Source organism: Triturus cristatus, chromosome 4_1 (assembly GCF_964204655.1).
Source record: "Triturus cristatus chromosome 4_1, aTriCri1.1, whole genome shotgun sequence".
NCBI lineage: Eukaryota > Metazoa > Chordata > Amphibia > Caudata > Salamandridae > Triturus > Triturus cristatus.
The window spans coordinates 931,706,722-931,727,883 of NC_140585.1; the positions used below are offsets into that span (position 1 = coordinate 931,706,722).

The following is a 21,162-nucleotide window of genomic DNA, read 5'->3' on the forward strand; positions in this document are numbered from 1 at the left end:
CAAATTTGGACATCTAGGAACGGGAAGGCTCAGCGAACCCACCTGATCTTGTGCTGAGATCTGATTTAACCCGGATGTGTTGGCAGCCATATAAGGACTCTGCTTCAGCCAAGGTCCCCTTCCCCCCCCCAAAAAAAAGAGAATGGGGCAGGCTAGATATACCCTAACCCCTTAGCACTGGTCCTGGGGACCCCGCAAGGGCAAGAAAGCACTTTCTTAAAAACATTTGCAGCAAAATCATGATGAATTCGCGAATCCACCGCAAAAAACCCTCAAAAAACAAGTGCAGTCTCCTGCGTTTGTTTACATTATAGACCCCAGGTGGGTCAGGTCCCAGGGGTATGCGGGCATTAAAAGAAAAAGGTGCGGGCACAAGGGGCCCCACTCCTGAGGCTCTTTAATCCCGGGAACCACCACCTCCCTGGGACATTATTTACAAAATGGAGGGGGGCCACTCCGACCCCTCTCCATGAGATCTTTTGAGCCCCTGGGACAGCCACCTCCCCGGGGCCTTGCTGCATTAATTAGCGGGGTCTCCTGGACTCCACATGCCCGGGGACCACCACCACCCGGGGCCAGGTATAAAAATATATATGGGAAGGGGGCTGTGCGGCTCCCCTCACGGGCCATATACAGCATGGGGAACACCACCTTCCCGGTGCCAGCCCTTGAGAACAGAAGGAGGGGGATTGAACAGCCCCCCTTCTGGAACCATTAATGGCCTTGGGGACTGTCACCCCTCAGGGCTGGCTCCTGCTATGTCCCAGGTGCTCACATAGCTGTGTACGTTTGCTTGGCAGGAGCTGTCAAAGTGATCCAGCTTGCAGGAAGTGGAGGTTTCATCTCTTTTCCTGTCCACAAAGAGATGAAATATTGCACCTGCACACAGGGAGCTGCATTTCCAGCAACTACCTGCGTTCAAGAGCACTGCTGGCTCCTGCATGAGGCTGAGAGCTGGCTGGGCGAGCAGGGGCCTTGAGGTTCCCCCCGAGGACCCCATCCTGCATACTGGGTGCCCTAGGTGGGACCAGGGCACCCAGGGACACATGGCCAGGGCCTGGGGTTTTGGATCCCGCGGCTAAAATTGACCCTGGAAGGAGGGCAGGCCAGCCCCCCTCCCCTATTCAGTTAAGGCTATACTCTGGGAGATTGGATCCCCGGAGCCAAAATCGGCCCAGGGAGTGCGGCTGTGCAGCCCCCCTCCCCCAATAACATTTTGCCTGGCCCAGGGGGATTGGGTCCCCGGGGCTGAAATGAGTCCACCCTCTCTGTTGCAGAAGACACAAGATAGAAGGCAGAAAGAGAGCATGAAACAGCAGAAGAGGGAAAAACAGAGGGAAGAAAAATGAGCAGGAAAGGCAAAACAGTTTAGAAGATGGCAAAACAGAGGCAGAAAAATGAGCAGAAAAGGCAAAACAGAGGACAAAAACAAGCAGAAAAGGCAAAACAGAACTCCCACTCAGAGACTCATGATCCCACTTACAGACCCAATGAGACACTTGTACACCCACTCACAAACCCACTCAGCGACTCACCCACACACAGACCCACTCAGACACTCAAGTTCTCACTCAGAGTCCTACTCACAGATACACATACCCACTCACAGACTCACTCAGAGACTCACACACCCACTCAGACACTCATGCACTCATTCACAGACTGACTCACATACTTATGGAGGCACTCGCAAACCCATTCAGACACTCTGACACTCACTCACAGATGCACTCAGACAGTCATGCACCCTCTCAGGCTCCCACTCAGACACTCACACACCAAAGACCCACTCAGGAACTCACACACCCACTGACAGACCTACGGTGAGTCTAATGCACTCACTCATACACTTGCAGTGTAAGGTTACTTTTCTTTTTTTTAGATTGTTATATAGCGCGTACTTGACCCGAAGATATCAGGTTTACATGAGCACCAGTTTCGTTACAGATGGACACATTCATTTTTGTTAGGCACAGGGAGATTAAGTGATTTTCCCACAATCACAGGATGTTGAGAGTCCCAGCCAAGACTCGAACCTGGTTCCCCAGTTTTGAGGTTGGTCGCTCTTGCTGTAAGGCTACATCCTCTCCCCTTACATCTTCTTGTTACTGGTTACATTTAGGAAATAAAATTAAAAAGAATTCCCGCCGTGGGAATTCCCGCAGTGCTGGCGGGAAATAAAATTAAAAAGGGGACATTGGGCAACTTTCTCTGGTATCTCTATGTAAAGGAAAATAAGAAGAAAAATAACCATAGACAAAAACATCCATGAGGGTTAGAATATAATCATTTTATAAGTGAGATCAATTTTGGGCCAAACCCAAACCAGTGAAGAGTAGTGAACATAAACGGCTAATTAATGTGGTCAAAAGCTTTTTCAGCATTAGGGATAGGGCCGCAAGAGGAATATTGCTTTTTACAGCCAGCGTAAGAATGTAAGAATGCATCCTGGCAATATCTGCAGCAAATCAGCCCTTAATCAACTCAAATTTATTAGCTTTGACAAGAAGGAGTTTAACAGTTTCTAGCCGGAATGCTAGGATCTTCGCAAATCTTTTGCAGTCATAATTGATCAATGAAATGGGCCGATAATTTGTGCAACGGGTAGGGTCTTTATCTGGTTAGAGGATGATAATAATAATTAAGGCTTCTTAAAAGGAGCCACTAGCTTTTGAACTCAAAATAATTAGTTAAAAAGCTTTAATAATTTGGGGGCAAAAAATGCAGAAAGGGAGGAAATTAGTTCCATGGAGAAGCCATCAGGACCAGAAGCCTTGTCTTTTCAGGGATTCATTGTGCCCAAAATCTCTTGGAGCGTAATGTCAGCCTCTAATTCCTCAAATATCTGTGAATAGGAGGGAGGCTTATTTAAACCATTAAAAACTGTTGTATATTAGGTTCTGATGGGGTAGTATAGTATTATTGGATTAATTAAGAATGGAGCTTATTTGTTTACGCTCTGTATTTATTTTTAAATAGTTCGCTCGCATTTTACCAGCTTTATTCTGACCTCCATAAAATTTAGATTCAACTTTAAGCAGGATGTCACAAGCATCAACGGTAGCAAGTTTATTGAAATTAGATTTGGCTTTGATCAATTCATGTAAAATCAAGAAAGATTTGGATGTAAAATAAGTATGTTCAAGTTTTTAATTTGTTGAAGTAAGGTGAGATATTCAGAGTTTTACTTTTTTTTCCTTCTTTGCAGAATAAGCTATAGTAAAAGCTTTAATGAGGCTTTGGAAGCATCCCAATTATTAGGAATGGCTGTATCACTCAATTGGTTAGTTTGAAAGAATGATCAAATAAATGCAGTAGCTACAGTTATAAATTGGGTATCAAATAATAGGGAGTTATTAAATCTTAATCTGCCAGTTTGGGAGTCAGTATGAAGAGATCAAAGGAGGACATTGCTGGTGCATGATCTGGGATAACAATGGATCTGATTTCAGTTGATTTTATAGAAGGGAGTAAGGGCTAAAATATCATCAATTCTGGACATTGCATGATGTACGTTAGTGGAAAAATTAAATTCAAACTTATCAGGATTGCAAGTTTTCCAAACAGCAAATATTGGTTGAGATGTTTGGCTGATTGGAATGCCTTATGGGATTTGTCTGGGTTAAATTTTCATTTAGATTTCCGATCTGTAAATGGATCCAATTATTGATAAAATCACCTTCTTTAATGATGGTGGAATGACCAATATTAGCAAGTTCTACTTTAATATTATGCCAAACATCAGGGTTAGGTTTGACTGGTCCATAGACACTAAATAAAGAAATGTGTTTATTATGAATAATGGCATCAACCACTGAGAGCTGCATAGAAGACTCCTTACCGGACGAAAGATGAGACAGATGGAACTCGGACTCATACAGGCAGGAGCATGTATAATATATAATGTGATATCCTGAAAATGAAAATGTTATGCACTTCCTTGTACCGCAATCAGCAGAATTGCAGAATGATATGCAAAAGACAATAAAGTTTGTTTAAAATAGAAATAATGGCATCAACCAATACCCATCAACCATCAGTATCACATTCAGTAGATATAACTTGTACTTTCAAAGCTTTATGGCAGAGAATAGCAACACCACCTTTACGGTCAGTAGCTGGGGGAAAACAAGCTTGCCAACCCATTGTAGTTTCATTTTAACCAATTCTACATCATTAAAATTAGTTTCCTGTAAAAAGGCAATTTGGGAGGAAAGCTTATACAAATGAGAAAGTACCTTTTGTCTTTTAACCAGATGCCCAAGTCCACAGATGTTTCACGAGACAACGTTAAACATATCGGATATGCAAGGATAAGGGTATAGGAGCATGGGTGACAAGCTGCAAAAACAACAAGCATTGGCATAGCCAATAGGTCTCGCCTTTGGGACCTTATAAGTGTTTAGCCATGCAACAGTTGGTGTTGTTGCACTAAGGATATTGTGCTGCATACCTAAATACTTATAAGGTCCCAAAAGCGAGACCTATTGGCTATGCCAATGCTTGTTGGAATTTGAGGCCCATAAAACAAAGGAGTACAATGAAGGCTACCTTAGCAAATCTGACATAAGAACTAAAATTAAAGTGCATTGAAGGGAGGAGATTCTTCAATATAAACAGTCTTCTCTTTCTAGACAACATTAAAAAAAAAAACGTAGTGCGGGGGCACTAATGTGAAGCCGCCAGGAGGAAAGTATTGATTTGGGTAACGAGGAGGACATGGCATGCAGTTGGGGCTGGACAAGGAGGACCCAGAAAGGGTGGGAGAGATGTGGTTTTGGGTGGTAGAAAAAAGTGCGAGACACACAGGAAACAGGGAGGAGTGTAAGGGACGAAGAAAGAGCTAGCATAACAAGCATTGGTAAATGCAATAGATTTTGCCTATGTAATTAAGAATATTTTTTGTAAGTTTTAGTTTGGAGGGCAGAAACTCTAGTTGGAGAGGTAAAGAAACTCTGTAAAAGTGTTATGAGTTGTTTTTTTCAGAAAGTACAAAAAACAAGTGTTATGACTTGTTTTTGTACTTTTGGGTGATGATGGCGCTATATAAAACTGACCCTAAAATAAAATTGTGAAAAGCAGGTTTAACTGCGGAGGCAATTAGTTACGTGTGTGCTTGTATGAAGTAAATGGTGGTAATATAAAGCGCTCCTGTACCTTCAGGTGATATTGGTACTATATAAAAGCGCCCCAAAAATGAATTAAATAAAAAACATGTTACATAGCAGCAGTACTGCAACATGTTTTTTAAAATTAATTTTAATTTTTAATTAATGTTTTCTCACTTACTAAGGAACCGCAAAGGGTTGTGGTTTTGTTGTAGGTTACACCACACCTTAATACTTTATATGGATAGTGCTGATTGCTTTTCCAATTGTTTGTCCTATAAATATATTTTTTGCCAGGAATGGTAGATGGTCTTCTCTATTTAGAATACTGAATGTGAGCTATTATATGTGAAGGCTAAATCCAAGTAATGCACTGGTTAATGTTTCCTTCAACTAAAAGAAAATTTAATAACCAGATTTCTTTATTAAATGTATCAGTTTCGTATGTAGCTGTTGTCTAAGTATGAGGTAGTATGTCTTTTTTGTGTGAATGCACATCTGTTTACGTGAACATAGCCAGCGAGATAAAGGGACGCAAATAGTCACAACTGTATGGAGAACATACACCACGGTACATGTACACAAGAAATATAAGAAGACAGAATGCTGCACAGAATTAGTGCAGTCAGTAAAGTCTGTTATTTCTACTGCATGTTAGTGCCTGGTGGACATGGCAGACAGGAGTTGACCTGCTGTGCAACATGGCTCAAAGTTTTTTTTAAAGTGCTACGACGCGTCCTGCTTTGACTGTCTCATAGTGTTATTTATTTACTTCAATTCATGTTCCACAGCAGCTGAACTGCTGTGCAACAATGCAAACAAAATTTTGCCAGCGCTAATAGATTTCATATAGGCGAAACCTACTGGCTGAGGCAATACATGGGGTTGAGGGTGGGATATGCAATTATTTTAGTATAGAGATATCAGTAGGTAGATTTTACCTGCCCCCTGATATAATATTGTAGACAATATTTTTGGATACAAATGTGTGATAATCATGCATGCTGTTGAAATTATGAACAGATGCCAGCTAGGAGCTCTCGTATCAGCTGTCATATTTTTTACTTTTGGTCAAATGTGAATACAATAGTGGACATTTGCTTATTTGTTTGGGGGCATACAAACGCATAATATATGAATGACCTGCGGTAAGTGAAGAATATTAAAATATATCACTATGCAATAAAAGGGTGCTGGTGGGGTTAAAGGCGTGACCCCACACTGTATGTTCTAAAGCGAGGGAGTGAGACTGGCTCCATTATTCCAGCCTGCTGCACATTAAAACTATGGTACACAATAAAATACTAGGTTGAAAGTGAAAGGACACTCGTTGCACGCACTGTGCACAAACCTGAACAGCTGAAAAAGAGAACAAACAAGCCTGTGACTACAGCATTGAGAGAGTCTGGCTGGGTCTGCTGCATAAATATGTTTTCAACAAGACACACAATTTGGAGTTTACAATTTTTATGTGCGAGTAGGTCAGCGAGTCAAGGCTTCCTCACTTTGCATTCTGGGACCTGTAGTCTGGGACCTGTAGTGTAATGCCAAAGAACAATCGAACTAGGTGAGCTGCCACTCATGAACCTGAGAATACTGGCAATGTTGTATGCAACAAACGTCTACATTCTGAAACTTGTGGTTTTCGTGTTATTCCTCCGACACTCCTGATAATTGTTTTTAAGGAATCCCCAGAACCGGAAATGGCGTCCTGAGGACAGGAAGCAATTTGACAACTCCATAAAATACATTGAAGAGCTGAATTTTGTTTTTTTACTGTACACAAATACTTTTAGAATGCAATCTCTGCTAGCTTTCGAAATTGAAACTCAAAGAACGTGTTAAAATTTGAAATTTGAAATATTAACGCATTAGAAGAGGATGTGGAGGTTAAAACAGAGGTGAACTGACCATTTCAAGCGACGAACGTAGGGCAAATAAAATCAATATAATAACCCAAAGAACAAGCATTGGCTCATGGAGAACATCAAAGCGGCTGTGCGGCCGCGAAAGTGAAAGTGATCGCGATCAAGCGCGGCACGCGCCCTCGCACATGCACTCAAGCTCTAGGCCGGCCATGGTAGCATTTTTTTAAGCCCTCGCTAAAAGTCTCGCCAGATCAGCGCATGCGCTGGGTCAGGCGAGACTTAAAAAGGAACCAGACTGCCTTAGTGTCGCTCCATGGTTCAGGAAACAGAATATGTGCCAAATAGAGAATAAAAAAATTAAGGTAGTGTATGAGGTATACTAGGCCATGGAGAATCCCTTTGAAGAATGAGATGCCTTCACCCATGGCATGTTTTTTCAGACTAACATTGGCTGCCTCTCCGTAATCGATGCATTTATGTGTGTTGCTCCTAGCCTGAGAAGCGAGATGATGGGCATTTAGAGTTGGGACTGGTTGGCACACTCCTTACATTCTCAAGGTGCTGTGACTTCTGGGAGGAGAGAGGTGTCAGTGTACGAGTAGTGTTGCCTCTTAGGATGCTGAATGCCATGCCCAGGCACTGCCATAGCTTAATTAGGACTGGGCATGACTGCCAGAGGGCAGGACTTCATCCCAGGATATCTTCTCTAATCGAGCGTAAGGGTGAGGCACATAAAAGGATGCGGGTTGCAGACCTCTAGCGGTTTTGCTCTGGGATTTCGGGATTTTGGACTGCTAGAGGAAAGAGAGTGCAGGGTGTCTGAGAGAACTGTTAAAAGGCAAGAACGTCTTTAGTAGAGAGCACCGGTGCACTTTACAAATGAGTGAGAGAGTTTCTCGAATGTGTGAAAGAATGAATTACTTATTCTACCCTTGGCAGTAGAGCATACAGAGAAGGAATGGCAAAGGTGCTGATAGGAGACAGCATTTCAAGGTCAAAAAAAGGAGCAGCAGCACTGTTACCCAATTTAGAATATCTGAAAACAAACATGCCTCCCTGCCCGGCCTGTGCCTCTTTGCAGGTTGAGAGATTAGTCGTTTCCAGTTGAGAGATCTGGAAATGCTACAGGTTTTATTGAGTTTTGTTGTGCATTGTACGGTTTTGTTACATGGGCATTTTAATGGCACGCTGCTATATTTTTTTCTAGCATCCTACTTGGAGCTGAGCGTGGCGTTAACAGTTCCGAATCCGATACGTTTTCTGTCTTTTCAATCTTTGCTCGGTCGCCCAGTCCGTAAAGGAGGCAAACGAGGCCGTGGATACAAAAGATGCACCTGGTGCCTCGTCTGACGACATCTTATACAGTAAACAAGCCCAAGAATAGCGCGTAATAGCTATAGCGTGCCTGGAAGGCTATTTAAGGAACAGTTTGTAGGGTGAAGTGAGCAGACGGCTCATTTGCATGCAGTTAATGAGCTCAGTCTGTGCTAATTACCTATATCCTGTTTGCTAAGAAGCATTCTTCTAATCGCACCACTTTCATCAAATCGTCTGTGTGGTTAGCAGAGCCGGTGACCGATGGTAACCGGAGACCCCAGGAAAGCAGGCCTTTGAGTTCAGATAATCTTGCATCTGAGGTAAATCACGGGAGGAGGAGGCCCTTTTCTATTTCAGTGTCATTTAAGACATGATTATCTTCGTCCAGTAGAGCCATGTGCTAAAGGAAGCACTGGAAATATAACAAGCATTGGCCGCGCAGCCGTAAAAGTAACGGCCGCGCGGCCGTGAAAGCGAAAATAATAGCGATCGCGATCAAAGCAAAAGAGATCGTGATAGCTAGGAAGGGACACGCTGTGTGGCAAGCACGCGAGTGGTGCGCGCGCAGCAGTGATTGGCGGCTGCGTGCGTGCACGCTCGCGTGCACTCAAGCTTTAGGCCACAGGCAGCACTTTAAAAATCACAAATACAAAATGTCTCTCCGAGCCAGCGCATGGGCTGGGGCTCAGCGAGACCTAAAAAGGGAGACAAAATGACACCATATATTAAAGATAATATTGGTTATGAATAAGTTGATGTTATGATGCTCAGTGCCATATGAGCACTCACAAAATAGATGTGAAAGTAAGAACATAACATAAAGAAGAAGGGAGATATCAGAAAATAGAAGAAGACAGATCAAGGATAAAAGTCCAGATCTGAAAAGAGAAATAATGAAAATGAATGTTTGTCATGTCGACACCATAACAAGAAATACTGCAGAGAGAGAGAGTAAATGAGTTATAAAGGAAAGCCAAATATTAAAAAGATAAGAAATGGAAAGAGAACAAGTGCAAATACAAATTCTTAAGAGTTTTGGACAGCAGAAACATCTGTATTAGTTGAAGTCGCAAAGCAAGAGCCTCCTTTTATCTGGCTTTTGTCGCATTGGAGATGTCTTGAGAAATAAATATATTGTGGCCAGACCAAACAAGATATCGTTTTTCCTTGGCAGCGTTCAAGACTCGTAGGAGGTCTGTAAATTGAAGAAATAGCATGATGATTCCTCAGGGTTTAGAAGATTAAGATTAAGATTGCAGTTGGCCAAAACGATGAGTCCATTGGATATTAAAAAGGGGAGGAGTTGTAGAAAGTCCAAGAAGTTCTGGGAGAAATTTCTTCAAGAACTGAAGTAAATCAGGACCCTCAAGAGCCTCTGACAGACCATTCAGGCGCAGATTATTGGGAAGATTCCTGTTTTCAACATCTTCTATATGTAGTTTGAGTTTTTGAATTTCCTGCTCAAGGAAAGGTAACTTAGTAGCCACATTTTACAGAGAACTAACACCGTGTTTCATTTTGATCATTTTACCCTCCATAACAATCCAGCGGTCTTCAATTTCCTGACGTTTTCATTGGTGGGACACATAACGGTTTTACGCCGCTCACCTCATCATGGATGGTGTCTAGAACTGGATTATAAGATCACAGAATAGGTGATAGGGGATCATTTATCACCATTTTACGCTTTGTGCTAGATGAGGTGGCTTTAGCAGATACAAGGAGGTCACAAGCCATCTTTGCGTAGCGTGCAGTACAATGAGGAATAGTTTAATGAATTTAGTTCTGCCCATATAAAAAAATAACTGAAGTGTAGTAGGGAGATACAAAATGTATGCCAGGTACCTCCAAAAGTAAACAGTGGTAATGGCACAGTTGTAAAGTGTCCTGCTGAACGAGGAAAATATATGATAAAAAGGCTTCACACCATCGTTTGCTAGGAACGCACTATGAAAAATCCCAGCCCATCAAAACCTCTATAGTATGTGCACCATACAAAAGAGGTAAGAACATGCCATAAGTAGATATGCTGGTCATTCCTTCAATTAACTGGAAGGAGAAATGACACAAAATGAGGAGTGGGCAGCGTACTGGTACAATAGCGGCCACCCGCATTATTTCCACAACACCACCTCTGGCCTGGGTCATAGCAGGCACCTTAAACAGGGCTTAGAGTTATCTAAAAGAGCCAATATATACGGAGCACCAAAACAAATAAGAGGCTGGGGACCCGCTCACAAAATGGATTCGACCGGGCTGATATCAGGAGTAACCACCTGAGCCCTGGGTCACATCAGGTACTTGAAACAGGGCTTAGAGGATTGCCCTGAAGAGACTCAATATGTGGCCAATTCATGAAAGCTGCCAATATGAGGGGAAAAAGAAATACCCGAAAAGCGTGTGATGCGCTCATCAAATGGCGGTTGCCCGCTCTTAACTGAAAATCGCTTCCACAGCTCTGGGACTCAAAAGATGCACTGAAAGAGTAAGTCACTGGGCCTCCAGGTTACAGAATGGAAAAGGAGCTCCTAGGCATGCCTGGAATGGCAGTCCACCTCATCAAAGTGGCCTCTGTGACGTAAATTAGCTCCGCAAAATGCCATCGCTCAAGGGGATGCAATCATCTTGAATGGCACGTAAGCCATGCCCCGCACAGATGACTGTTATGAGCAGAAAATGTCTCTTGGGACCTGTAAAACCAAAGTTGAGAAACATTTCCCGCTGCAACCATTCTCATATCTGTATCTTGTGTAACCTTTGGAAGTAAGGTATGCCCTTGTGTTTAATGTCATACAAGATAAAGGCTAATTACATTTCATGTAAGTCATATATTTTTGCTTATTTTTCATGAAAGTTATACATATTTCACAAACAAATGTTTACATTTAATTTATTAGGAAACACATTTCTGAATGTTTTTTTCTAAGGAAGGTTGCTAGGATGATTGTGCCAATTTCTAAAAGATTCTCTGAGTGAGACAAACCTTAAACAGATGGAGCTATGCTGTTACAAATAGGACATTTGCTTTAATGATGTTTACAGAAAGCATGTCCAAATAAAAGTTCATAGGTTTCGGTCGTTTGAGGATCAAGGAAAGGCCCTTTGTGTAGATAAGAACAAAAGTGCTCCATATGTTGCTTTTTTGGAATGGTGTTCTGTTTGAGCTCAAGATGGGGAAGGGGGGACTAGGTCTATGAGATATATAATTTGGTTTGTGGAGAAGGAGAGAAATTTGTCACATTGACAGCTGCCAAAGCATTAACAATGGGAGTATTAGTAGAGTTAATGAATGGAAAAAGAGATTTAGGAGGGTTGGAGTATGAGTCAATGTGTTTCTTGTAAAAACATGGCTTTAGCGGAACTGATTAATTGTTTGTTACTTTACCTCAACGCTTTTAGTTTGTGAGGAATTTAGAAACATGCCAGGCATTTTCTAAGCTGTGGGTCTCTTTTCTCATTGAGAGCCAAGGTTGGCTCAGTTTCTTGCATTGCTGCTACATTAGAAGGAACACTAGGGCATCAGCAACTGCACTGGTGACATTTTAGTAGTATTTTGCAGGCAGTCGATATCTGCAATTAGTCAAGTCGACTTAGCCTGGTAGAGATAATGTTCCTGAGAGAAGTGGTTGTTTCTATTTCTGCGGGGCATTCTAGAATCTTGGTGTATATGTTGGACAACGAAGAAAAAGACATTATGGGAAAACGGAAGGGGTTAGAGCAATGATCAGACAAGCCTGTATTATTAGGGAGACTATTGGACCACCAATAAAATGGTCCATACCTTCCCTTAGGGAGAGTGCTGATACAAATTGTGTAATTAAAGCGGGGTCTTGAGTGATACAAAGGAATTGCATTATAGATTCCCTGACTTAATTTTAAAATCTCTGCGATATTATTTGAACACAGCACTGATTTAATGGGAAACGAATCGGAGATCGACTCTAGAAAATTAGTATTGAGTTTCGATGGTAGTAAATGAATTAGGAGTAAGTGGTGTTTGTAGGTGAGAGGAAAATTGTGATTGTCAGACAATTCAATGAGATGGAGGTGGAAATCTTTTGTTGCAAGTGAGTTAAGTCTTTGTGAATTATGTCTAATTCAATATTTCAGAAGGTCCTTTTCAGAGTTCTTGGCAAAAAGCCTACGTTTTTAGATAACATTTTAAAATGTTGCTGTAAAATGAATTGTTTTCTCCTTTTCAAATGTACATTTTTAGGGGGTGAGAAACACAAACAAGCACCCCTGGATAGGATTGAGCATGCTTTCTGTGATTTCCTGCTTAGTGGAATATGAAGCTGGTATTAAAACATTCTTCTCATCTGCTTTCATAACCTGGGCTTGGAATGCTAGCTTATCCGAACTATGAATTAAAATGTTGAAACGGCTCTTATGCCTCATCTCCGAGCCTTGCTGCTTAACAATACTCCTCTCTTACATCAACTCTCTTTTCCCTTCCAGTTCATGCTGTCGGTTGACTCCTTTCAGCTGGGATACACTACAGATGGTCACTGTTGTGGGGATGTGAACCCGTCACTGCCAGCTCCACAGAGACTCCAGTGGGACATTCCACAGAAGGTAAACAGGGAACAGTACAGACAATGAAGGGAAGAATTTGAGAGAGTTAAGAGGATGTGTGCTGGGCTGTCAGGATATGCCTTAGGACAAATTTGGCACTAATAATTATAATGATTATTTATTTAGAGTGCACCACAAATGTAAGTGCCCCTTAGTGCTTGACTAATGTGTGTTATTATGTCCCAACTCAAGAAGTATCCATTGACCACTGAAGTGTGAATGGCTGAATCTCTCCTACTCAGGTACAAAACCGGAAACTTCAGGTCTTTGAGGATGTCTCTAGATGGCACTTAGCCCGTTCTACGATTTAATATGGATTTATTATGTAGGAACTCCTGACTGGGCAGGCAACAGTTCTTTATTTATGATTTTTGTTATTTGAGTGTCTCTATAGTGAGTTGGTCTCTTTATTGAAAGAGGGGACATCCCCGAAGGCACCCGTTCTAATTCTTAGAGACCTCCATCGACAGGGACAGAGAAACGAGCCAGGCTAAAATTCAGCCCATGAGATTAGGCACATTATTGTGAGGGAGGAAGTGGCCACCTAAAAATAAGCAGGGTGTATGGTGTTTCAGCAATTCATGAAAGTTAACTGGGATCTCCTCAGCACCACTTAGTGCCTTGTTCACCCCAGATTTCCCTGGTCACTATATATACCCTTGAAGACTAGCCCCTCCTCCCATATTTTATAATTAGTGATACTTTTATATGTTATCAATCCACATTCCACAATTGTAAAACATCGTAGTTAAAGTTCCTTAGGCTGTTGATGGATGTTCTAAGCACTTGGGGCACAATTTAGGATCTGTGTTTACATCAGCACGAATTAGGAGTTGAGTGGGGTTTATTCTTACTCTTATGTTAAATATGGGTGAAAAGGAAAACAGAAGTAAGGTACGCAAACGGTGTGCTACTTCTATTTGAATCCCTTATTTCCCACTCAAGATTTAGGCGATAGGATCAACAAATTTGGTGCTCCCTAGAAGCTCATCCCCGAGCTACAAGCTGTAGAATAATAAAACAGAGAATCATCTTTGCTCTGACGAAACATGATCATCTCTTAAAGCACGAGCCTCCCTGAACTGTCTACCTAGCAAATTCAAATCAAGTATGTACACTTTAGAAACGATTTGAAAGTCAACACACCACTATGCAAAAATGCTGACTAAGCGTTTTCTGGCTTCTCTTCTAATGACCCTGAACTTACAGTCATCAATTGGATTGAACAAAACTTAGTCGAAAACAATTAAAAACAGCATAAACAGCACCTTGATACCAGCAGTCAAGGCCATGCAAAAATTCCTTCAAACTTAACAATTTGAAATTTTGTAATTTTTTACATTTGAGATGTTCTTTAAGCAGAGATACACTGCATCAACACATTGATGGCTTCATAATTTGTTTTAAAATCCTCCTGGTTGCTAGTATTAAAAGCAAGACTACATATAACTACTAGAAGCAAAAGAAATGTGCAATGTACTACCTCAAATAAAACATCTTCCAGGCCTCCTAGAACCATGAAACTTAACATGCGTACTGAGGCTAACGGCCTCTTCAGATTAGCAAGAAGATGAAATGATTTCTTTATAAAATATATCAGTACACTTTGTGATATACAGGTGTAAAGGGACATCGACGGTAAAGAAATAGGTATACAAGATTTCTTTTCCACACAGGAACTCATTAGTACCTCACGCAAAATTCCCTGCAGGGCATTTCTCAAACAGTTCTGATTGTAATTTCTCAAACTACTGTTTGCCTGATCTCTTCAGATAAACAACAAGTCAAAAAATGTTTTTTCTTTGGAAGCTGACATACTACATTCAGATGCTCTAAGTTTGTTTCCCTATTTCAAAGGCACCACTATGCAGCTGCAATTTTAAATGCAAAGTGTGCATTTTGGAATGCACTAAGGCAGAGTTCTCCAAAGACAGTCGTGAAGGGCCAGATCCATGCCAGATTTTTAGCATATCCCTATTTAGATAAATGTAGTGATCTTAAAATCTTGTATGGATCCGGCCCTCCAGGACTAACTTTGAAGAACTCTGTACTAAGGGATTGATTCTGAGTTTGGCGGGTGGCATACTGGGCTACCAGATTTGCCTCTGCTCCCCTGGTGGAGGACATCTGCCATACTTAGAGATACCAGCTGCAAAGGTCATGCCCTCTGTGTCTTCAGTAGAGCTGTAGGAGCTCCAATCAAGGCACTGAATCTTTGCTGAGGGGAATCATGTTTAATGTGCGTGGCGGCAAATTGTTTGTGTTTCGTAATAAGCTCAAAAAGCAAGAGATTGTTAGTGAAAAAAATAATGGTTGTGATGCTCTGGGTGTTTTCTCCAGCTTGTGGCTTTTTCTCTTGTTCCTTGTTTAGGACTGTCCTCTTTCCCCTGACAGTATCAATTAGAAAAACTGTGTGTTGGAACGAGCACCCTAAATAGGGCGAATATTCTGAAATACATTGACCGATAGCCCTTTGACTGACGGGATGCCAGGGGCAAATTCTCCATAAGGGCTCTGAGGCGGCGCCTCCGTGATATTCTTTCACCTTCCTGTACAAATATTAAATAGATTGATTTATTTAGAGATATGATTGTATCTCTAAACAAATTAATGTATTTAACTATGGGCTGTGTGTCCCAGGCTGCCTGCCCTGCCTCGCTTTGAAGCAGGAGACGGAAGCCAGGCAGTCAATCAACTTTCTGCACTGTGATGCACAACAAAGGGCTTACTGTTCTGAAGCCCTTCATAATGAATCATTGCGATTGTATTCTGTGGTAGTATCCACTGTAGGCCAGTGATGCTTTCAGCATCATAGTTGCAGGCGTTAAAGTCTCAGTCCCTGTGTGAAAGCAGTCATCCATCATTCACAGGCATAGATCCCAATATTTCCCATTCGTGACACGTAGGAGTGGATGCAAGCATGTATGATCTGGTAATGGTAAGTGTTAGAATGCTAATCCTCTGTTATGTATATTGTTCTGAGACCCCTCACCACCCTAACCTCCCCCACTGTGACACCCCATGCCCTGGCTGCACACCACTGATGCTGGTCCTGTTATAAGTGGAGCTGCTGCATTTGTTTCCCTGTGAAATCGATCCAAAAGGGCCAGGGTTCTTGTTCCCTTGTGAAGTTGATGCAAATAATCGAGTCCAGGGCAAAGCGAGGTAAATGTGCTTACAGTAGACAGTTATCTTCTGTATGACGTTAAAACTGGCCCTCAGTACAGAGTCCTGCAGAGAAGTACATGCTGTGCACCTTAAAGTCTCTCCAGTCCAGCTGAGATATGTTTGCTCATTTGATATAAATGCATTGCAGTTCTAATGCGGTCTGCCGGCAGAGTGTCTTTAAATCAGTTGCATGCCTCACTGCAAGTACTACATCCCTGCAGGTGCATGACCATGCTGCTTAGTCTCTAGACCGAGAGCATGCAATGCAGACTTTAACAGTAACATGGTATTAATGGCACGATTGTATGTTCCCAAGGTTTGATGAAATAATACTCTGAAAAGAAAAACATTATGTGTAGTTTTTTTATTTGATTTACAAGATAAAGGTGGACATTACAGGGGTGTGGAATTTAATAAAATATCTACTTGTCCATGGGGCAGGCTACTTCATAAATCTATTTGTTCTGTAACATAATCCACTTGTCCCTTTTGTGCCATGTAATGCGGTGACAAATTATGGCAGCAATACCCTTATATAAGAACTCCGAAATAGCCTCTCTGAATATGCCAGGGCTCCTTCCATAGCAGGGTATAAATACTAGCAATTCCATTATGTTGCCACGTTTCCGCAGATCTACATACTGGCGCTGAAGTTAAGCAACAGTTTCAGGTTTGGAATGCACTTTTGAGTCTGTGCAAACCTACTAACTTGCATGTTTTAAGGGTTTTCACCAACTCTTCTCTAATCTTTTCCCATATTGAGAAAGGTTGGATATTTACTCCTTCCTGACAATGGCATACATAAAACTTCTTCCTGGGTTGGGAAAAAAGTGGTTGGAGGGGAAGTAAACTTGCAAACGCTCGGATTTTCGCATGAGCAGATCTACACATGCATATTTGCTCATGCTAAAATGCAGTTCACAAATATTTTCTAGGAGTACTATTTCTTGGCCTACTTCTGTAAAGTCTTGTGAATTCAGGAAAGTCGTATATCTGCACTTAATGCAAGGACATAATTAGGTCTGACGTTAGCCATGACATGTTGTGTTTATTAAAATGTCTCTCTCTGTCAGTTGGCTAGCTTCACTGTGAATGACCGCATTCTGTTCTTTCACAAGGAGCATAATTGACATACAGTCGTTTTGTTCAGTGCCAGGAACTACTGTGGCAATGTGTGCTTTTTGAGACCTAAACAATTTTTGCTTTTGCCAATGTTTGTTATAATGATGAGGGCCCAGCAGCACCCACACCAATAAGGTTTTACAAATACATGCCAAAACAAGTCACGCATTGATAAAACCAAAAGACTGACCAACAATTTCAGACCAATTGGCTTTACCAATGCTTGTTTATTTTTCTGTTTCCCATAATCTTATTAAAACTGGTTACAGTGATTTTCCATTATGAATATTTTTGGGAAATACTAGCATGCATCAACACATTTGACTAAATGATGCTGCAGAAAAACGTTACCTAAAATGTTACAGTAGTTTAGCTAAATGTTTTTGCTTTTTTTGGGAACATTTTATCTTGAAAGCAAAGAATAATCAATCTTGCTTTCAAGCGTCTCATATATTTGCATCTAATCAGAGAGCATTCTGGGAGCAGTATGCATAGCCTCATATTGCTAAACAATGAAAGCGTGTGCACCCATTTTTAGGTTTCGCCTTGCTATCGCGTAATCGATCGCAAAGCGAGACTATTGTAAGGGGGCTTTTCAAAGTGCTCCCAAAAGCAGATTGCATGGCTAGCACGCGCACAATCACGCGCATCGTGCCGCCATGCAATCCGCTTTGGCATCGCACTTCAAAGGGTCTGCTCCCCCGCCTGGAATGCGCTCCCCCGCAAAGCGCGCGCGCCACGCTCCACCGGGCTTGTTGAAATGTGCCGTGGCTGGTTTCACTTTCTTTGTTTAATCACTGTGACCTTTTATTTACCCCTCCCACCTCCCAAATAGCATCGAGCAGCATTCGCCATGGCTTTTTATTTATTTAATAGAGCTCCTGTAATGCTAGCCTGAAAAGAACACCCCGCCAACCTCCCTAACAGCATCGAGCAGCGATCGCCGCGGCTCCCCTCCCACCTCCTAAACAGCAATGAGCAGCAATCGCCATGGCCCTTTATTTGTTTATTTATTTAATAGAGCGACGGTAATGTTTGCCTGCAAAGAGCACCCCTCCCACACATCATCCAGCATCGATGCCGTGGCTGGTTTCACTTTCTTTGTTTAATCACTGTGGCGTGGCTGGTTTCACTTTCTTTGTTTAATCACTGTGGCCTTTCATTTACCCCTCCCACCTCCCAAACAGCATCGAGCAGCATTCGTCTTGGCTTTTTATTTATTTAATAGAGTGCCCGTAATGCTTGCATGCAAAGAACTATAAACTTCACTCCTACTGTCCTACATGCCAAGAATCAACAACTTAGCTGCGATTTATGATGAAGCAGTCAGAGATCCATTCATAAGGATGAAAAGCCGAGTCTGCCCTGCACCTGCCTGCAGCAGGCGCTCAACTTATTGGGGTGTCACCCCTCACTAGGTGTATCACCTCTGCCCTTGTGGCACCTCTCCACTCCTTTCTAACCAGTTACAATTGTACATTTACTTATAGGTAAAGTGCTCTGCGATCTCACATGAGTGGTTTAGTGTAAATTAGTGTTACGGTGAATCACAGTTTCATAGCACTTTTTCTTAGTGTTAACAATGGTTCGAAGCGCTCGCAATCTGTTCACATAAAGGAACTGAGGGGAAACGTAACTCGCCGATTTGCCCAAGATCAAACGAAGCTCAACCTTGATGTCACGTCTACAGGCTTCAGAGCCGCTATCTTCAACTTTACAGCGCTGTTGGGTTCCCTCCCTGCCCTCACTCCACTCCACTGACCCTCCACCATTCTCCTATCTCTGCCTTCCCACCCATGTCTTAGCTGAAAAGTGCAGCATTTTCACAATGTTAAATATCTGAGCTCTGACGCTGTCGAAACATCCAAAATGCTAGCCTGAAAAGAACACCCCGCCAACCTCCCTAACAGCATCGAGCAGCGATCGCCGCGGCTCCCCTCCCACCTCCCAAACAGCATCGAGCAGCATTCGCCTTGGCTTTTTATTTATTTAATAGAGTGCCTGTAATGCTTGCATGCAAAGAACTATAAACTTCACTCCTACTGTCCTACATGCCGAGAATCAACAACTTAGCTGCGATTTATGATGAAGCAGTCAGAGATCCATTCATAAGGGTGAAAAGCCGAGTCTGCCCTGCACCTGCCTGCAGCAGGCGCTCAACTTATTGGGGTGTCACCCCTCACTATTACATGTAAACTTGTTAATGACAGATAACAGGAGCATTATTTTCTGGCTACATGTACCCCCCACCCCACCCCCCCATGCGAGGCGCTTTCAATCAAACAGCAAGCATAGCAGCTGTTTTCCATTTAGCGCAGCTTTTCACTCAGTGACAAGAGCGTTAAAAGGGCTGAACAGCCTTGTCTCTGCAGCTGGTTTTGAAAGCGACAGCATGGTCTTAAACAAGCATTTGCAATGCAATAGGTCTCGCATTTATGCGAGTTTAAGTTATTGCCATGGTAAATGACAATATCTTTTATTTATGTTTTATAAACCAAAACCAAAATAAAAGGCATAGCCATTTACAATGGCAATAGCTCAAACTCGCATAACTGCGACACCTATTGCATTGCAAATGCTTGTATTTTTTGCTCTCCAGAGTTGTGTTAGGAGTCCTCTGCCCACCCTCATAAGCAAACGCACAGGGGACCTAAACAAATGTTACTGCGTCTACCAGACACCTTGCTTGATGACACACTTGGCATATTCAAAATTATCGGCACCACCGCCCTAGAAGTGCACCATTACCATTCCCCATTTACTGTGTAACATTATTGATTGTGTCGTGCTAATTTGACTTGATGCTGATTCACATACCTCTCATCAATTTCAAATGTTCACGGCTAATGTGCTGTAATTGACATGCCACGCTGCCCATCCTCCTCTCATTCCCTTTTCCTCTCCCTGCAGTTCATTATTTCAACCCATTGTATTGTGTCTCTGCTCCTCCATGACCCTGACTGCACCCGTCTCTGGCTGTCTGCCATTTAGGGAGTATGATATATACACATAGCAGGCTTTAGCAGCCCATCCCTCTTGTGTCTCAGCCCGGACAGGAGAAAAAACCACACACACACATGAACTGCTGTGCGCCCCATGATCACTGTCTCAGGTCTTATCTCAGCCTCACCAGAGCATTTCACAGGTCTTTAAAAGTCTATTTACATCCCAATAGGAAATGGTTAACAAGGCTTTGGAATACATTAGGTGAATACCTGCAGCACTGGTTCATGCTTGTGAGAAACCGAGGTGAGGTGGATTGAGTTGAAGAGTGCGTGGGCCAAGGCTCTTGATGTAAGCATCTTCCTCCTGCACAGGCAGCCACTTTATGTTGTGCTTGTTGTACTTAGCTTTGTCACATCACCAGGGGCACGTTAAGTAACAGTAGATGTTGTAGCACCCAGGATAATGTGCTGCATGGCTGAACACTTTATAAGGTTCCAAAGGAGCGACCTATTGGCAATGCCAATGCTTGGTATCCCTTTGCGCGCACACTTTCTCTTCTCGGCCCAGCCCCTCCTCCCTCCACTCAATTGCTGCTAGTCACACGCCAACGCAAGTATAAACAGTCGGCTTCACCACATGCCCTCCAGACCTTTTCGGCTGCTTCAAACACTGCTTTCTAAATCTTATCTTTCGCACCATCTGGCAGCACCTTCCCACATAAAACTATTCGCCCTTTACTTTCTATTTACCCCCCCCACCCCCCCCTCTGTTGGCCCTCCTTTCACATTTTCTAATGCTGATCAAAAGATCGTATAGCAATAAACAAACGCTGTAGCAGTTTTAAGCCGCTATCCCTCAATAAACATAGCCCACACACTATTACTACCCACATTTAATCGGCTTCTTCACATTTCATTTTGCCCTTATTGATTAATTTCCACACTTACAAGCAATTGTACTCTAGTACGGCTTTATAAACTGTTTTATGAACTGTGCACAATACAAACCCGGAGCCGCATATTCAGCCCACACCTCCCCTCCCTTTCCAAAGGCCTCTA

At 42.4% G+C, this 21,162-nt stretch overlaps 1 protein-coding gene across 2 annotated transcripts in view; it reads left to right on the plus strand.

The window, feature by feature from the left end:
• Positions 1 to 21,162, plus strand: part of CPT1B (carnitine palmitoyltransferase 1B) — a 194,398-nt gene that overhangs the window by 126,531 nt on the left and 46,705 nt on the right. For both annotated transcript variants that reach the window (XM_085653785.1, XM_085653784.1), the window contains exon 13: positions 12,752 to 12,868. In XM_085653785.1, the coding sequence (XP_085509911.1) occupies positions 12,752 to 12,868 (117 nt within the window). The remainder of the gene's footprint in view (positions 1 to 12,751; positions 12,869 to 21,162) is intronic.